Source organism: Myodes glareolus, chromosome 7 (assembly GCF_982192425.1).
Source record: "Myodes glareolus chromosome 7, mMyoGla1.1, whole genome shotgun sequence".
NCBI classification, from domain to species: domain Eukaryota; kingdom Metazoa; phylum Chordata; class Mammalia; order Rodentia; family Cricetidae; genus Myodes; species Myodes glareolus.
In genome coordinates, this window is record NC_142032.1 from 14,251,523 (window position 1) to 14,270,532 (window position 19,010).

The window sequence follows — 19,010 nt, forward strand, 5'->3', positions numbered from 1 at the left end:
TCTTCATCCTACCTGGAGATCTATGTACACATACTACACATATGCATGGAAATGAATATACACATATGCACACACACATACACACATACCCAAATGTGTTCATGCCCCTCCTATCGCTGTGTGTAAGCGATATATCACATGGATGGCTGACTATAGAGTCTTGTCAGCCTATACCCTCATGGACAGCACAGGCCTTAGCCTCAGTTTCTCTATCAGCAGCAAAGCAGTCCAGGCCACTAAGAGAGACTTACATAGATCTAATCTACATGGGAAGTAGAAAGTAGAAAAAGACAAGATCTCCTGAGTAAATTGGGAGCATGGGGACCTTGGGGGAGGATTGAAGGGGGAGAGGAGAGGCAGGGAGGGGAGCAGAGAAAAATGTAGAGCTCAATAAATATCAATTTATAAAAAAAGCAGTCCAGGCTCCCTGCTGGCCATGGCTCAAGCCCTGTATGGACCAGGACAGACTTTCCCTCCTCTGCCTGTGACCATAGGGAGGTTGGATGCTCTTGGCGGCAAGCTTAACTGTTCATTCCTTTGTTGGCAGGTGACAGCATCAGGTCTTATCTTTCTGGAGTTCAGGGTCCTCCAGGCCCACCAGGCCCTCCAGGGCCTGCCATCACCATCACAGGAGAGACTTTGGACTACTCCCAGCTGGCAAGCCAGGTGGTGAGCTACTTGCGGAGTAAGTCTGTCAGCCTTCAGTGCTCTGATACCCCCCGTATCTCCGGAACCTCCTCTCTCAATTCACTGGGCGTCATACCCCTCCCCTGACTGTATAACCTTTGATCCCACATTCGTCATAGTTGGGTCACAGGGCCCAGCTTCAGCAAACAGTGTACTGCTGGGAGCAGGCATGATGGGGCAGGCGTGAACAGCATTTGACTAGCATGCTCCCAAGGACAGGCCCATCTCTGCTCACTAGAGACCCTTGCTTGGCAGTATCTAGTAGGAGTCAGGCTAAAGCATATTCTAGAACATGGCATTGCCTACAAAAAGCCAGAGTCTCCATCTGGCCTCTTCTGACCTCCCAAGTAGCCTGAAATGCTCCATCTGCTCATTTTGCAAAGACCATAACAAGCTGACTTGACTTTCAGAGTTTGGACCTAGAGGGTCTGCTCTGAGACCAAGGGGGTAACCTGAGGTCTTCTTCCCACAGCGTCTGGCTACGGTGTCAGCTTGTCCTCTGCCTCCTCCGAAGAGATCCTGGCCATGCTGCGACGTGAGTCACCTACCGTGGGCTAGAGAGGGCCTCTTTGCTCTCTTCTGACTTCACTTGGTGGGCACCAGTCCCAGGCTGAGCTCTGTGAGGCCTGCAAGCAAGAGGAAGTCCTCTGTGACACTCACTGTTTCACCTCACATGCTGGGTCACAAATGCATCATGGGAGAGTAAATCTCCCATCTTTCTCCACTGCAGATACCCAGAAGTAGGCTGATTTCCCCTGGCCTGTGTGTGTGTGTGTGTGTGTGTGTCCCCCAAGGACCAAGACCTAATACTGGGAGCCAGGCTGAGCAGGTGGACCTGACTGGGCTTCTGGGTTGATCCATAAAGCATACCCTCTCCTTTCCAGGGAATGATGTGTGGCAGTTCCTGCGTCAGAACCTGGCAGGCCCCCCGGGTCCCCCAGGGCCACCAGGAGTCGGTGGAGATGGGTCCCTCCTGTCCTTGGACTATGGAGAGCTTAGCAGACACATTCTCAACTATATGTCAAGTGAGTGGTCAGAAGGGCACAGAGCGAGGACTCGGGCATCCAGTGTCACTGAGATGACCCCACTGACCCCTCCTCACCCCCCTGCCAGCTGCACTGAGCCCTGCAGGGATTGCAATCTCCAGGGCAGCTCAGAGCAAGCCTGAGCCGCGAGCACACTTGTATATGTGTGCTCATTCCACATCCAGCCGCTGTGTGACCCCGCGCTCTGCTCAGTGCTCTCCCCAGCGTCACTGCCCAGACTGTCTGCATCTCTCTCCTATTCATCTTCTTTCCAACCCCTTCTCTCCCTTCCTCAGACCCCGCTTCAGTCCAAATGGCTCTCTGCTCTCCTTCCCGACAGGCCGTTTGTATCTGAGCTTCCCTGTCCTATGTGAGTCCCCAATAACTTGAGACCTTGTTCCCCAGGTTCTGGAATCAGTTTTGGGCATCCTGGCCCACCAGGCCCCCCTGGCCTGCCAGGGACATCCTATGAGGAGCTGCTCACCATGCTCCGAGGTAAGGCCAAGCAGGGACTCCCATCTATAGGTTTGGGATGAAAACTGAACCTTTGATTCAGCTGGGACTGACTCCTTACTGTCCATCGACGTCACAGGGTCTGACTATAGGGACATCATTGGGCCTCCAGGACCCCCCGGGCCACCCGGGATGCCAGGCAGCGCGTGGTCCAGCATCAGCGTGGAGGACCTCTCATCCTACTTGCACAGTAGGACACTGGGGAGCAGGGAGAGAAGGGCAGAGGACTGCAGCCTGACCCCACGGGCATCCCTAATCCTCGCTAGGGCCACCAAGGAGAACTGAATCAATGTGCCCTTCCCCAAAGGAGTGTGCACAGGGATGGACTCTGGGGCCTGAGGGGGCCACGAGCCATGGCAGGGGAAGACTCAGGGCTCTTAACTCATGCAAGTAGCCCTTGCAGAACTCATGAGCCATGTGATCAGTCATGGGATAAGGGCTCTAATGCCTGGTAGTGAAGGTCTAGGAGGACAGGATGTGGGTTGTTGGGTAGAAGGGCCTCTTGGAAGCAGCCATCCCCAAATGATGTCAGAAAGGGGACACCTAGTCCTTTCTCCTCCAGCAAGCAAGGGGCCCGGTAAGCATCCCCCACCCTCCTCTACTCCACCCTCCACTTCCCATCTGCTTCTCTCCATCCATGGAGGGCCCACAGCAGGTCAAGGGAAAACTGAGCATCTAGTTTTCTCTGACCCAGGACCCAGGACCCTGACCTTCCTCGTTCCCTTTCCTCCCACCCAGCTGCTGGCTTGTCCTCCATCGCAGGCCCTCCAGGCCCTCCTGGACCCCCAGGTCCTCGAGGGCCCCCAGGTGTCTCAGCAGCTCTGGCCACCTATGCAGCTGAAAACAGCGACAACTTCCGCAGCGAGCTGATTAACTACCTTACAAGTAGGTGCCTTGACATTGGTCGCCTACTGTGCCCCCCCCAGGTCTTCATTACTCCTGTAAGTGGCACAGTAGGCACAAGATTGTCAGTAGTTCAGACAAACCAGTTTCTCTACTCAACTGCATTCTTCTGGACATGTCCCCTGGCACTAAGGGATTTTATTCAAACTCCAGAGACCCCTAGTTCCCAAGTCTTTTGTCCATTGCAATCTGGGCTAATGCATCTTCCTACCCCACAGGTCCTGATGTCCGTAGCTTCATCGTTGGCCCTCCAGGCCCTCCAGGCCCCCAAGGACCACCTGGAAATGGTCACTTAAGAGAGAACTACAGCTGGGGTAGCAGCTCCTCAGCCAGACGAGGCACTTCCTACAGCTCTTCCACAGGAATAGGGGGAGCCAATGGAGGCTCCCTGGGCGAAGGTGGAGCCTTCGGTGCAGGAGATGGGGGTCCCTATGGTACTGATATCAGCCCAGGAGGAGGTTATGGGGCCGCTGCAGGTGGCATATATGGCACCAATGGTGATTCGTTCGGTGCTGGCTTCACTGGAGACCTGGATTACAACAAGCTGGCAGTGCGGGTGTCGGAGAGTATGCAGCGTAAGTTGGAACCCTTGGACCTCAGAGGGGGAGGAGCATGAGTACTTCTTGGCACATAGTCCTCACAAACTGGCCCTTGTTTTTAATGAATGTGAAGATAGAAACTCTAGAGTCAGATGAGCAGGGATTGAAAGAGAGGAGACCTCGTCCCAAGTCTCCACCATCTCAGTGCAAGGAACCCCAGTATTGACACCCGGGCTGTGGGGAACAGGGCACACGGAAGAGCTTGGTATTCTGCTCAGAGCAAGTCTGATAGTAACAGATGCAACTTGTCAGTTGTTAGCCAAGAAGTCCTTCCCCCGCTCTAGTTATCAGCACAGGTCTGCAAGCCAAATGCCCCCGAGGAATGTCACAACAGGCCAGGCCAGTCTCGAAGAACAGAGAAGGAAGCTGCAGGGCTTCTTCCTCAGGGCAGTTTCCTCTAGTTTAGCTGCTTTGAGCGAGGCTGTCTGAGGATACTGTCCTTCTGCTGCAGCTTACCACTGTGAGTGGTATCTGCTTCCTACCTGCATCCTGGTGTTCTGCAGGTCAAGGCCTGCTACAAGGGATGGCCTACACTGTCCAGGGCCCACCAGGCGTTCCTGGGCCCCAGGGCCCTCCTGGCATCAGCAAGGTCTTCTCTGCCTACAGCAATGTGACACAGGACCTCATGGACTTCTTCCGGAGTAAGCATGCCCTCACAGCTTCCCCAGCACTAACCTGCTGCTCAGTCTCACAAGGGGCCTGACACACAAATGCCTCCTCCCCATAGCTGAGATTCCAAAACCGGTGAAGCCAGCTTCACTTCCCTGTACAAGCCCAGATTCCACTATCTGTGGCTCTGAACAAACCGCTCGACCTCCCAAGCCTCCGGCAACCTCTAGTCTAAAACCAGATTCTTTCCTTCCTTGCAGCTTATGGAGCTATTCCAGGCCCACCTGGGCAAAAGGGAGAGGCGGGAGCCCCAGGACCCAAAGGTAAGTGGCATCGGGGATCATGTGTAATGATCACCTCTTACTGACAAGTAGTAGCACCTTTGCTGGCACCACACTGTGCCACGCCTTCAGCCTTGTATTCATACATGTCACATCTTCTCTGTGCTTTTTAGGTGACAGGGGTCTTGCTGGACAACGAGGTCCTCCTGGGCCACCTGGCCCTCGAGGGCAAAAAGGAGAGAAAGGAGACAAGGGTAAGTCCTAATCTTGTGGCTTCTGAGGTTCTGGGGCTCAGCAGAGAAAAAGTAATTTGCTTCCAAGCTAGTCTGAGAAATTCAAACAAAAACTTATGCAGAATTTAGCACAGCTGAGGAGGAAGACCAGAGCTGCCCAGAGTGAGAAAGAACCTGGCAACAAAAAGGGCAAATAACTTGAAAATAAGTAGTTTTACAAAGTATTAACTATTCAAGCCACTTTTAGCAATCATTGTTGGTATCACTGGTCCTATAGATCATGACACATTTAACCCCTACTCATCTTTGGACTTTCAGGCGACCAAGTCTACGCTGGGAGGAGGAGGAGAAGTATTGCCGTCAAGCCATAAGTTGCACTTGGCAGAACCACCAGGTTCTTGGACCAGTTCTTGCAATATGCTCGGGTGTCTGTCCAACTATCCCCTGTGGGTGAAAACTGGAACTGGTTTACATCTTGTCGAGACCAAGTCACCTAGCAACACTTGTTCTAGTTGGAACAAAATATATACATACAGAAAGTTCAAAGACACACAGTTGGAAACAGCTTCATTGATTGGGTGGGCCTTCAGAATAGCTGCAAAATTTAATATGAGATTTAACCTCTCTGCTATATAGATCTGAGCTCCCTGGCTTCTTTAGCTCCCTGGCTTAACTCAGGCCTAACCTCAGAAGCCAGATACATAAATGTTGGTTGGGGAGTCTTGGCGCTTTGCCTAAGAAAATGAGCCCAGAAAAATGGAAAATGGGAATGGGGGCCTTGGCGGGGTGACACTTGATGGGTTTCTGGTCACTGTTACCAAGGCTGTGCTTCAGTTCCTTCCCTGCTCACTCTGCACTCTCCAGAAGTTCCCCTCCTTCAAGGATAATTATCACAGCAGAGATGCCAACCACCTCCCACTGGAGCTATGGCCTGTGTCCCTGTGCATGCTGGAAGTCATGATATGACAGTACACTAGACCACAGCAGACAGTACAAGAGGGGCAGCAGACAAGGAAGGAAGAGGAAATACCCATGCGAGGGAAACATGGCCTCCATACCCCATTCTGCACATAGGAAAGGGCATGGGTGCAGCTGGTTTTTAAGCACTTTTCACTGTCTAAAAGTATTTGTATGTAAGCTGTAATATGAAAAAATCATTTCAATTGTAAAATTTTCAATTAAAGGTTTTTTTTTTCTTTTTTAGTATGTTTACTATGAATCATGTGAAAAAGAAAGCTAAAAAAAAAAAGAATCTGTGTTACCTGGGTCTGAGTCTAACGCTGTTTATTACAACATTAGCAGAGAAGACTGGTTGAATTTTAGGCCCTGCTTTTTAACATTTTATCCCTGAGAGCTCTAAAGCAGACTTTCATCTGAAGCTACTAGCTCAACCAGGACACACCGGTCAAAGAAGTTTGTTTTTTCTAAGTTCCTTGAAATAGAAACACTTACACAACAAATTAGCAAGCTTCTTTGCAATTAATGCATGACTGGAGGCCAAATATATAAACCACAAAAATGTCTACTAAGGAAAATGTACACATATCAGATACCCCAAAGAAATGCATGGTAAGATCAGAAGAGTCTGCACTTGGGCAATGGCAGTTTGTTAATTTGTTACAAGCTGTGACTCCCAACTGCTGGGTAATTAAGCATGGGATTAATATAAATTCACTTCTCTGTGTAGCCCTGGCTGTCCTGAAACTCACTCTGTAGACCAGGCTGTCCTCAAACTCAGAGATCTGCCTGCCTCTGCCTCCTAAGTTCTGAGATGACTTTCTTTACTTTTCTATGCTCTCTCCTGAATATCTGACATATCCTAGAGAAAGGACATGATTTAGTTTCACTCCAACAAGCAGCTGCAGCAGTACCGATGTAAGCGCATCAACAGAACGTTGCATGGTCTTCTGGCCGGGCTGTTATATCCTGATGGCTACCCATAAGAATCAACATGGGGGAATCTTTGCACATGAATTCATATAGCCTTCACAATTTCAGATAACTTGCTTTATCACCCACAGGGAACAATATCCATTGTGGATAACAATGAATGCAATGCATCTTTTAATTTTGAAAGAATTTATCAGTTTCATAATGAAAAGCTTTTGAAGCAGTACTTTTTACTTTGGGGCTCAAGTATTACATGTTAATGATTGCTACCATGATTAATCAGACCTAGGAAATGTTCCCTTGTTAGACTTTACGAAGACACCTAAGTCTTCACAGAGTTCGGCACTCAGAAGAAATGGGAGGGAAGTCCAACTGTGCAGTTTTCTTCAGACAAAACCCAGAGAGGACGGACACATGAGCCATACTTCAGCTGGACAGCAGTGCATCTGAGGCTCTTTGTTTCACTGGGAAAGGGGGCAGCGGTCAGGAATGAGCTCAGTAGTGCACAGCACTCTGAGATTAGAAAATGACATCACAGCCTCCCTCTAGCCAAGCTGCACACATGCCAAGCAGGGTTGCCAGTGTCCACTGAGTGGTGTTGAACAAATCAATTGACAAATAACAAGAAGACTTTTTAGTGTATGATTTTTCATTGGATTTGAAACACTTGGTGAAACAAATACTCTATTCCAATAAGAAAATGAAATTAAAGCACACACACACTTTATGTCAGCACAGACATTTGAAGTTCCTCCCAGAGGAGTCCGCATATTGGAAGGTACTTATCAGCAAGTTAAAAATTACATTTGTCAGGAGGGAGAGACTACCACAGATGACTAGGATTGATGATAAACACAGAAGGTCAGAAGACTAAGGAAAGTGCAAGTTTAAAAATGTAAGTAGGACAAAAAGGCAGGGGGACAGACCTGCAAAGTGTCTCAGCAGGACAATTTCTAAGATTTTTTTTAATTTAAAAAAATGTTTCCCAAAATAGATTAAGAAATAACTTTATTGTTTGACAATCCCGTGATTGAAAAGACATGTTTCTAATCCCAAGTATACAAGAAGCATAACGTGAAATGAAATTCTCTTCGAAAATTTAGCTTGTGAACTTATTACACTGCAAAGAATCACATTTTTAAGCTGCAGCCAACATTTGAAACTGGTCAACTCTATTCCAAGCTTTGTAGCAGAAATTTTAAAGCATTATCAAAACTATGTCAGCCAAAGAACAGCAACAGCAGAGGCATTAACTGTTCCTCTGACGTAAGAGACACACTGAAAATATCACCCGTGTCCTACAAGACCATTTCCCGAAAGGACCAGAAGGCCATTAAAACTGACACCTCTTCTTCAACTGCAGTTCCCAGGCCGGGCAGTCTGCAATATCTCTAGCTATTAATTTGGCCGAATTTGGCTTTTTAGAAGAGTCTCTGTCATATAATTAGCACAGTGTGGAATGGGGAAAGTATGAGGGCACAGGGGACCTGGAAGAGTATAAAAAAAGTTACTTCTGAGACGTGCTGATGCTCAAGAAATCAGAGAAGCCTGCACGGGGAAGGCCTCATGTGCCTGAGAGCGTGTGCTTGAGACACTGCTTCGAGGTAGCTCCGGTTCTGCTTTTTACTTAGTTACAATCTGTCATGTCCTGGCATGTGGGAAGGTTCCAATATTTTCAGCAAAATAAAAGCACTCTAAATTTGCTCCTCACCCACAGAAAAGGGTAAAAGGGAGCTTACTGTGACTCCAACTAAAACAGCAGCTAATTCAGCAACCCACAGCCTGGGGGTCAACAGGTCTGGGAAACCCTGCGCTTGAGCTCTAGGAGCCGGACCTGCAGAAGTGTAGTGGGTGGAGGTGTGGCGTAGCCAAAGCATGCAGGGAAAGGGGAGGCGACCGCATGGAGAATTTCCTTTATGTGCTGAATAGGGCATTCTGCCACAGCAACCAAACAACTTCATCAGGAGATGGATTGACTGCACCCTCAGATTCAAAGAAGGCGATGCCCTCAGCCACTCCCCACCTATACTTCACCCAGCAAAGAATGATCACTGTTATCTACTGGCATAAGGTCTTGAAGGAAGAACAAGTTTAGAAACTGCGTGTTCTATAACAAAACACTTTCTATATATAACCTGAAGTGTGGAGAGGAGTGTCCCCTCTACAAATGTACCGCAGGACAGTCTCTGCATCCACAGGAATACAACCTTGCTTGAAAGAAAACTCAAGGAGGAACGGGGAATCCAGAGAGCAGGCTTCAGGTAGACAACCCCTCCAGCCTCCATTCCAGATACAATGCTCTAAATGTCAAGCTGAATAGAAACAGGAAGGAAAGATATTCAGACCAAATTGTGTCTACAATTACCTAAATGATACTGAAAATAAAGCCCACTGACTGGAGTATTCATTTGTAAAAATCCAATAAGCTGAAAATTTCAAAGGAGAAAGTGGTGGATAAGAGCTTTCCTCCCCTCTCCCTCTTCAAATAAATCATTAAATACACTGGGCAACAGAATTCTGTCTTTTATCATAACAATATAAACAATCTCCATCATCATCCTAAATATTACTTTATAAAGATATATTTAAAGGCTTTCAAACAGTTTTCAACCCAGCATCTGAAAATAAAGCATTAAGAATTCTGTATACAGTAACACATTCATGTGCTAAGTGTATGAATTTACAACCATACATTATAATATATACGTATATATATTTATATAAAAAACAAAATTGGCTGAAAGTTAAGGCTACCTACAAGGTTGTCCAAGAAAATTAAGCTTGTCAAAATAATTATAAAGTTAAAATTACACATGCATTTTTAAACCAGATAAAGTCCAGCATCCAAAGTTTTCAAATAAACGGCAACAAAGTACTACAGACATCTACATTTTCTTAATATGAACTGGTGTTTCCACATTACATTGACAGTTCTATTTTTCCACCAACTTCAAAATATAACTAAAAACTGAAACATTTACAGTTTGGTACCTAGCACTCTGAGAAGAGAACAGGATGCCAATGGCAGGCAGCAAGCATCGTTCACAAATGTGCTGTTTATAATACTGTTGACCTGACGCGGCTGAGATTCTGAGCTTCAGAAGGAACTAAGAGTGAACACTTCATTGATGAGCACATGTACCAGCAACCACATGATAAAGGTTTCAGGCTTTTCCTACTCAAAGAAATTAATTTAAACATGGAACAAAATAAAACCAAAATGCACTTGAATAACCTCATCTGAAACCTTACAATATCACTTTGCATGTGTGTCTGATACTGAATGAAAATCCTTTGTGGACGACGCTTCTTCTAAGACTAGCTTCAGAACTGTAGTTGTGACTGCAGCTCGGGGCACAGAGGACCTAAGCGTCACTGAGACATAGAACTTCTGAGATGGAGGCTTCGGACGTGGGCGAGCTCGGTCTGTGATATGACATTGTGGTGAGCTCTGTTAAATTCAATCTGCACATTTTAAAGCTAGTTCATTCATCTTTCCATACTTTGTACATTTGTTTTAGAATGAATATTAAATGGCAATATAAACACGTTTTTAAAACAGCAATGTCTACCAGTGAGAAGGGTATTTTGTTCCTGCTGATCAAAAAGAAAACCCTATTTTATATATGATTAAAATTTAGTGTTTTAGGCACTATCTTAATAAAATTAGCACCTCAATTATTGTTCCTGCCCACACAGGCTAATGTTTGTGACAGATTACTGAAACAACCTTTCTCTTTTAAAAGACTTTGATCCTGCTTAATGATAAAAAATATATCTATGTATTGAATCAATAGCATATTTCTGTAACTCATGGCTTTTAAATAATAGTTGGTTTACCAAAAGAAAATCACTCCAATTCTACAGCAGAATTTTAACTATAGAATTTAGCATCATTGAGAAATCAAGTAAAATGATATTTATTAATACTTAGTGATGTAACAGGTTTGGTTTTTTTTCCCCCAAATAACTTTAAACATTTCTCTGGCATTTTTCAGTACTATGTCTAAAGAATACAATATTTAAGGTCAATATACAAAATCACCTTAGGGAATTACTGCAAGATGCTACTTGCCAACATGGCCTAGCATCTGTCTTAGTTCATTTGCCCTTCATCTTTGTTTGCTTAACAAAAAAATCCAAGAAACCAATTTTCAAAACCACCGAGAAGATGGACAGGTGATTGTCTTTGTGAGTCACATGTGCTGTGGAAGATGAAGAGGACACAACGATGCACTTAGAAGCCAAATCCAGACAGAGAATGCTTGCTGTCGCTATGACCCAGTGGAATGCAAGGTGGGAATAGGGTAGAATTTGGAGATACGGCTCTGCGCTGATGGATTAAGACACTCGGACTCCCCAGTCATTTTAAAAAACACTTCCTGCTCCTGCAGTTTCCTGGCAAACTCTTCTTCCAGTGTCTTAAAAAAGAAGAGACAAACAATTATGCACTGTTTTACACTGTACATGTAAATCGGAATTTACTCTGATAGCCAAGATTAAACCTACCAACCCCAAACATTTTATTCAATAGTTAAGACCACACACTTCCCACGGTCACAGGTTCAAGACTCAGTTCAGTTAGTCCTCTGCTATAGAAAGGCACTGCCTAACTTACCTTGTTAGCATGCCATGTGAACACCAAACGTAACAAGTGACCACTATTAGTAACTGTCACCTACTTTTTGTGTCAGTTACTGACATACATGGTTTTCTTCTGCACTGAACTACAAGTCATATAAACCTAAGATCTAAACTATATTCATCTCAGCAAAAATACTTGCTGTGTAATTCCCCTCTGTACACTATGAATATGTTTTATTATCATTGGTTAATAAAGAAGTTGCTTCTGCCTATGTCAAGGCAGAATAAAGCCAGGCAGAAAATCCAAACAGAGATCTATAGAGAGAGTAGGGAGAGTCAAAGAGACACCATGTTAGTTGCTGAAGGAGACTGATGTGAGCACCTTGCCCAGTAAGCCACAGCCTTGTGGTGATACAGATATTAATAGAAATGGGTTAACCTAAGATGTAAGAGTTGGCTAGAAATACAACTAAGATATTGGCCAAACAGTGTTGTAATTAATATAGTTTCTGTGTGATTATTCAGATCTGGGCAGCCGGGAAAAGAACAAGTAGTCTCCGTTTACAGAATAAAGAGCTGAATTTATTGAAACCTAACCCTGATAGTTTCCTGAGGTTAATCTTTTGAGTGGTGATTAGGTCACAAGACTGGAGCCCTCTAAATGGGACTACTATTCTTTAAAGGGGCATGCAGAGAGTTCTTTCCTGAAGAAGGTGGCCCTCGCCAGAACCTGACCATGACAGAACTCTGGACATGGCCTTCCCAGGCCTCCATCTTATAATATTGTTTTAATGAACTGAATGGACAGGTATCAGCGATTATAGGTATGTCATTTAAAGAAAAATGCTATTGCTTAGGTTGAAACAAAGCACAAGACGGTTTCTCAGAAATACAACATGAACTTAACCATGAAGCAGGGTCAGGAATTGACAGGCAGGACGGAGAAGGTACGCTGGGAAGAGCAGGTAAAAGTGACACAAAGACAGGGTGGCAGAAGGAACAGCTACTCTACCCATGCTGCAGCACACTGAGAACAAAGCGGCTAGTGGGTGAAAAAGTCAGAAAGACTACAGCCCAAGTGTATCACTGTGAAGGCTTCAGAGCCAAATCGAGGATTTATGTTATACTTGATGGAACTGAAATTATCAACCCCTCTACGACATCTTCAGATGTTCATGGGGATAACTGGCAACAGCCAGCAAGAAAGAATAAGGAGGGAACTAAGGTCAGAAGATCCATGAGGACATGGTTGAGCAAGCTCGGCAACAGGAAAGAGAATACACACTAAAAGTGAGTCACAATTAATACCTGCTTGAATGCTGAGTGCCACAGGTTAAGGTTCTAACCTGGATGTCAATTAAGAGAGACGATGAGGGAACACGCCATGCTGGTGGGGCTACTGGAGGAAGGAAAGGTGAGATCAATACTGAGTTCACTCTGAAGTCTGCTGTGACGTCCTCCATTAGCTTCAACAGCGGAGCACTAGTCACTCAGAGCATTCCAAGAACTCCTCTAACACCAAGATACAGGTCAGCGAACAAAGAGAGAAAGTCCCTGCTTTTTAAGCAGCTTACATTCTCATGAAATAAGACAAGAAATATATCTGGTGATGAAGACAATAACAAAGAAAAATAAATAAGCCAGGATAAAGAACATTTGAGATGGTAATCAAGTGAAGAAACAAAGACTCAGAGACACAAGGACACTGGAAAAGAGGCCTAGATGAAAGGAGGAAAAAAGTTCAAACTGACAGGAAGGAAACCAATGAGCTGGATGGAGTGCGCATGCCTGTAGTCTCAGTGTCCGGGAGCCTAAGGCAGGAACACAGCAAGCTTGAGGCCAGCATGGAATACAAGCAAACCCTGATTCAGAATAGCAATAGGCATGGCACCAATGAACAGTCACAGCACTATAACCACCTATGGCCCCAAGTGCTGAGACCCTGCGATATGCACATCACCTCTTTTAACTTGTTTTTTTCTCCTTCTTTTTGAGACTGGGTTTCATGTAGCCCAGGCTAACCTCAAATTCATCATGTAACTGAGGAGGACCTTGGACTTAAGACATGTACCACCATCTCTGAGATGTACAGCAGGCAGAAAGCTCACAAAAAGAAATGTTGATGTCTTAAGGGTTAATAAAGGAAAGTGGACAATAGAGTAACAGCCAGAGATACAGTGGTTAACTCATGAAATCAGGCCAGCAGGGAAGCCCGGTTACAAACAAGAGAAATGGAGGAAGGAGGAAATAAGCCATTCTTATGCTTTGTGTCTTAAGTGTAATTAAAGAGACCTGTTCCTCAGCAGTCACTGCTTCCTTCCTGTGCTCCTTCCTGATGCCCCACACCCTAGCTACTCTGCAAGGGGAAAGAACTATTTGTAATTTTCCACATGCAGTATTTTTGCTCATTCTACTTTCTCTGCTTGTCCTATTTCTTTCCAATCTACCCACCTGCCTGCAAGTTATTATTAATGGCCACTATAACATAATTATAATATAATTAAAGCCCTCCTCACAGAGACTTCGGCCCTCCTCCTCCGGTGCTCATGTACTCTGTGCCCTGCGTCATGCTCTAACCTATGCCCCAGCAAGGGTCCCCCAACCTGCAATCACTTCTCACACACCCTGGACTCAGGGAATAGGGATATTGTCTTTTCATCTCCACATCCATCATGTCACTGCACCTGATACAAAGAAAGTACAGAACCAGGGGGCAGGGAACGGGTGAGCCACACACAGCACTGCAGGAAGCTTTTAAATCACCTTCTTCCTCGGTCTCAGTCTCTCTCTCCACTCCTTTAACTCTTGGCTGTGCTCCTCATCTAACTCCTTCAGTTTCTGAGTCTCATGTTCAACCAACAGGTGGCATTTTTCATTCTGAAAATAAAGTTGGTATTAAAATTTTTTTCGGGTCAATGGAGCAATTTTTAACAGATATAAGTTTCCTCCAAAGTAGCAAATTATTGGCTAGATATCATGCTGTTATGGAAGTTCAAATTCTCCTTTAAAACTAAGTGCCAAGAGTTGTGAAATCATCTGTTTTATAAGTGTATAAATACCTTAACTGTTTTTGAAACTTTTATATCTTCTTGCAAAAAAAATAAATATCATATAAAGCTGTTAACATAACATATATAAAAAAGAACTTAAGTAGAAATACGTTGGGCTTTTGCTTTTCCAGTTGGTAAAAGATTTGGAATTCGTAAGTATTCTACTCTAGTAAATTAATCAAGTATACAGAACATCGAAGTTACCTCTGAAAGTGTAAACATTTTGGGCACTCATCTAGACGGACTGTGCATTTCAAATACATTTCAGAAACAGTCCTCTCTAAGGTCTAATTTCCAACTGAAAAAAGTTCCCAATGTTTACCTTTTTTTCCTCAAAACCAGAAAAAAAAATCAGCCAAATCTTTTTAAATTAAAAAATAAATAAATTCAGAATCTTAAACACACCATGATTTAATAATAAAAAGCATATTTGATGATGCTTTCTCAGGTTTTAATTTAGCTCATGCTTACATTCATCTTAGTTATATGAAATAAAAACAAGGGTCTACGGCACTGCACAGCTCTCCCTTGAGCTCTATGCAGCAGCCAGGCATCCAATGCTCTATTCCTTTCCTAAGCAGCATGTGCAAATTCTGGTTGGTCTTATTTTCTCCACATCAGTTGTATAAGCTACCCGGCCACCATGCATCCCGTTGTCAGGCTCCAGAACCTAACCTGCAGCTGATGTAGTTCTCGGACATTGGCTTCACACTGCAACTGGAGATCCCGCATTTGGCTCTCATGTTTTTGATGCTGAGCCATTCTCTCATTTTTCTGCCTCTTTTCTTCTTGTGCAGCAAACTATAAATAAGAAAAACAAAAAATTTAGATAGGAAGCAGGGTAATCTGTACATACTCTAGAGATATAATTAATCGATTTAACAAAGCTTAAAAAACAGTAAACTAAAGCTGTAATCCTACGCTGTAACTCAAACCTGTAAGACCTAGGTAAAGGGAGAGGAAATGACCTCTGGTCTAAGGCCTCCGTGCTCTAATGGCTTAATGATCTCCAGTGGCAGAAGACCATTTGCTGCTGCAGAAGTGCCACAGGAGGACATGGTTCCACTTCAAAAGTTGTCCAAGTTATCTCATTCCCACGGTCTAAGATCTGTCAAGGGAGAGATGGCTTTGCCCTTTATGGTCCCACACAGGGAAGACTAAGTTGGTACATAACAAGTACCCTGCCCCATTCCAGAAAGTTAAAATAACAATCCCGAGGTAAGACTAAATGTCTAAACCCAATTATGAGGTACTTTTAAAGGTCATTCAACTTTGTTAAACCCTGGAAAAGAAGAGAATTCTTAAGTACCTGTTTAATTTTTTCACGATCCTGATCTGGTGTGGCTGTTGAGTTAATTCTTAGACTTTTCTTAAACATGGCCATCCGTGTCTTGGCTTCACTTCGTTGAATCTTGGGCAGTCTCGCTCGTTCCTGAGTCTGTCTGTTTTTCAGTTCCTCAATAAGCCGTTGATTATAACGCTGCATTTGTTCTGTTTCCTAAGAAGATTTACACAGACTTGAACAGTTGCAGATACAACCTCACTCTCAGCACCCACAGACATGTTCCAAGATGGCATCTGTTACTGTTTCTCATAGGTACCCTCTAGCTGTACAATGAGCAACAAGATATTAGGAAAAAATAATTTATAAGAAAAGTTATTAATGACAGCAGTGTTCAGGAAAGGAATGTTACAAGATACTTGAACCACATTGGAACCAGGAAGACACAAGATGAATATGACAATTTATAAGGTCTTTAAAACACTGTAATTGATAGAAAAGTTTACAATCAAAATAAAGATTATAATCAAGTACTTAAACTCAAAAAAATTAAGGTAAAAGAAATAAAGCAAAGAACCTACTCTCTAAGAAATTAAGCTACAAAACTGAGTAACTTTGTAAAGTAAAATGAACAAAGAACTGAAGAAATTTCCCTTTCGTTCACCTTCTCATGGCGTTTAAGCAGCTGGTGTCTCTGCATGAAGTACTGATCCTTAAGCTGCTGTTTAAGCAGCTGGTGCTTTTCCTGTAAGTGTCGCTCTTCAAGCTCCCAAATCGCAGCTTCTCGAGCTGCAAGGAAGTGGTTTTCAAAATGTCACTTAGTTCTTTTAACTAATGTCCAACGTTATTCATGTTCTTCATTTTAATACTTACAGCAAAGCGTATTTATATATAAATATATAAATTTACACAAATAGATATTCTAAGGTATAAATAAAAGGTTACCAATGTAAATAGCATTTATCATCACTTTTTGTTTTAATGCCCCAAACTAAGAATGTCCTACCAGGAATGCCAAAATCCCACCTTAAAAAGAAAGGAAAAAATTAATTTGTTAGGAGGAATAAGGATTTAAAATCCTATCCTATCATCCTCTCACTATGTAATTATATTCAGATAGATTAAATATTTTAATTTTTAGGTAGGGTTATTTGTTTTTGGGGGGGGGACTTTGTTTTTGACATGCTGAGAATTGAGCCAGGTCCCTCTATCCGGGGCTCCATGCACACACTAAGTACCACTAAGCTGCATCTCCAGTCCATGTTTTAAGTGTACTTTTAGGGACACTTCTGCTATACCTCACAGTATTTCTCAACTTTAAAAAAAGAGAACCTCTTATTTTATCTTTCCCTTGGCCACCCCAGCAAAGAAACAGCACTCAATACTCTGCAATGCACACCTCAGGCAATGTTTGAGGTATTTTTGTTGTGTACACACACAGTGTGGACTCTCACATACCTCTCATGAGCTGTTGTTTGTTATTCAAGCACTCTCTCTCGATATTGGCCAACTCTGCCTTCTGTTGTTGGATGATCTTCTTCAGAGAGCCATCTAATTCTTGTTGCTGCTTCTGAACAAATTCTTGTTCCTAACAGACACAGTTAACCATCTGTTAATACATATCTACTAAATTAAACATTCAGTTATCTAGTGCTTATGTATTAGTGGTTAGTGAAGCTTCTTCCTCTCTGGACGGGGAGAGTGATGTGAGACTGAACCAGGGCCTTGTACATGCAGGACAAGTACTCTAGTACTGAACTGTATCTGGTGCTTATGAAGATTGCTAAGTGAAGTTTATAAAGCTGGTGTGGTTTTAAAAATCACTAAAATTATATTGTACAGATACAGCACAAATTTAGAAATGTGTTAGAATGTACAACATCTAAATTCACTATTAAGAATGATACACATAAAAAGCATACATCCATTCACAATTAAAATGTCCTTTTTCATTAACAGTTTTGGAAAAATAACAAATTCTAACTTCTGAAGCTGACCATTTGCTCCACTATGGTATAACTAAAAAAGTAAATAAGAAATTCCTTTTAAGAATAGAGTCAACTAATAAATAAATAAATATTTAAAAAAAAAGATCATCACAATGTTTAATCCTATTTTTCTAAGAAACAGACAGGTAGAAAGACTTTGCCTGAACTAACAGTGGAGGACAGTGTTCATCGTCTATAGCATGTGCCTAAAAGAACACCAGTTTCTCAGTGAGAAACAATGCACGGCTAGAGAGATTTAAGTTAGGGCTAGGGAAGTGACACTATGAATCTACACACAAAATTCTTACAATGAAGGCATTCTATCAACACTTTTGAGACTCACTACTTCACTTGATAAATATTTGTTGAATGCCTACCAATTGCCAAATTCGTGCTTTTAAAAAGGCACAAATTAAATTAAATTAAAATGTATGCATCTCTATCCCCTTTTGGCAGTAACAGAAGAAAGTGTTTAGTTCAAAGGATACACAAATAAAAACTTTAGGTTTATATTTTAGGGTTGAAACAACACTTAACCTACAGTCCTTTTCTCTTGTGCACCCAGTGAACAGTCAAGTCCCAGCTCTATTTCAAAATTGTTCTTTGGGACTTGAACAGAGTCAGACAAGATCTGGACCACTACCAGGCGGTCCTTAATGCACACAGGCCAACAAAGCTCCTCTAAGAGTTGACCTATGGCAGTGCCTCTGGAGTTGGTCATTTCAGGTTGTTGTGAGGGAGTAATGTGGAGCTGCAAACGTTACCACCATTTCATCTGCATAATCATGTATGTTTTACTATAAAACCAAATACACAGTGCACAAAGAAAGACTAGTGAACAGTCACTATAAAATACAACTAGTACTAGGCAGTGGTAGCACACACATTTAATCCCAGCACCCGGGAGGCAGAGGCAGGGAGATCTCTGTTAGTCTGGGGACAGCCTGGTCTACAGAATGAGTTCCAGGACAGCCAGGGCTGCTATACATAGAAACCATATCTCAAAAACAAAACAACAAAAACCTATTTATTTATTCATCTAGAATAAAGAAGTCTTTTAGATTTTACTCAAGAGATGCAAAATCTCCATGCCACCTTTTAAAAAGCACTTAAATAAAAAGGCAACCTACACTCCTCTTTTTCCTACAGCAAACATTTGTAATAAAAATATTGTTCCTTTTAACCTCTGATACAAAGTTTCTACTTGTAACCCTGTTCAATAAACGTTTAACCTGGAGATACAGTTAAGAGTTTCTTGTGGTTAACAATTTTATCATTGGGTTACACCATAGATTTTTAAAATATCTGTGCAAACAGCTTAACTAGTATATATGTCAACTTTATATTTAGACTCAGAAGTTAAATA

At 43.2% G+C, this 19,010-nt stretch overlaps 2 protein-coding genes across 4 annotated transcripts in view; one reads left to right on the top strand and one right to left on the bottom strand.

Moving 5' to 3' along the window:
- Positions 1-6,053, top strand: part of Col17a1 (collagen type XVII alpha 1 chain) — a 43,942-nt gene extending 37,889 nt beyond the window's left edge. The window contains exons 44-54 of the mRNA XM_085694081.2: positions 548-685; positions 1,160-1,222; positions 1,572-1,712; positions 2,118-2,207; positions 2,305-2,415; positions 2,964-3,110; positions 3,347-3,703; positions 4,231-4,368; positions 4,597-4,659; positions 4,791-4,871; positions 5,169-6,053. Of these exons, the coding sequence (XP_085550207.2) occupies positions 548-685; positions 1,160-1,222; positions 1,572-1,712; positions 2,118-2,207; positions 2,305-2,415; positions 2,964-3,110; positions 3,347-3,703; positions 4,231-4,368; positions 4,597-4,659; positions 4,791-4,871; positions 5,169-5,221 (1,382 nt within the window). The 3' untranslated portion in view covers positions 5,222-6,053. The remainder of the gene's footprint in view (positions 1-547; positions 686-1,159; positions 1,223-1,571; positions 1,713-2,117; positions 2,208-2,304; positions 2,416-2,963; positions 3,111-3,346; positions 3,704-4,230; positions 4,369-4,596; positions 4,660-4,790; positions 4,872-5,168) is intronic.
- A 1,678-nt stretch (positions 6,054-7,731) lies between these two features.
- Slk (STE20 like kinase) overlaps positions 7,732-19,010 on the bottom strand; it is a 52,826-nt gene continuing 41,547 nt past the window's right edge. For all 3 annotated transcript variants that reach the window (XM_048438983.3, XM_048438981.3, XM_087907824.1), the window contains 6 exons: positions 17,115-17,244; positions 16,321-16,445; positions 15,684-15,872; positions 15,050-15,175; positions 14,088-14,201; positions 7,732-11,161 (listed from right to left, as the gene is read on the bottom strand). In XM_048438983.3, coding sequence (XP_048294940.3) covers positions 11,015-11,161; positions 14,088-14,201; positions 15,050-15,175; positions 15,684-15,872; positions 16,321-16,445; positions 17,115-17,244 — 831 coding nt within the window. In that variant the 3' untranslated portion in view covers positions 7,732-11,014. The remainder of the gene's footprint in view (positions 11,162-14,087; positions 14,202-15,049; positions 15,176-15,683; positions 15,873-16,320; positions 16,446-17,114; positions 17,245-19,010) is intronic.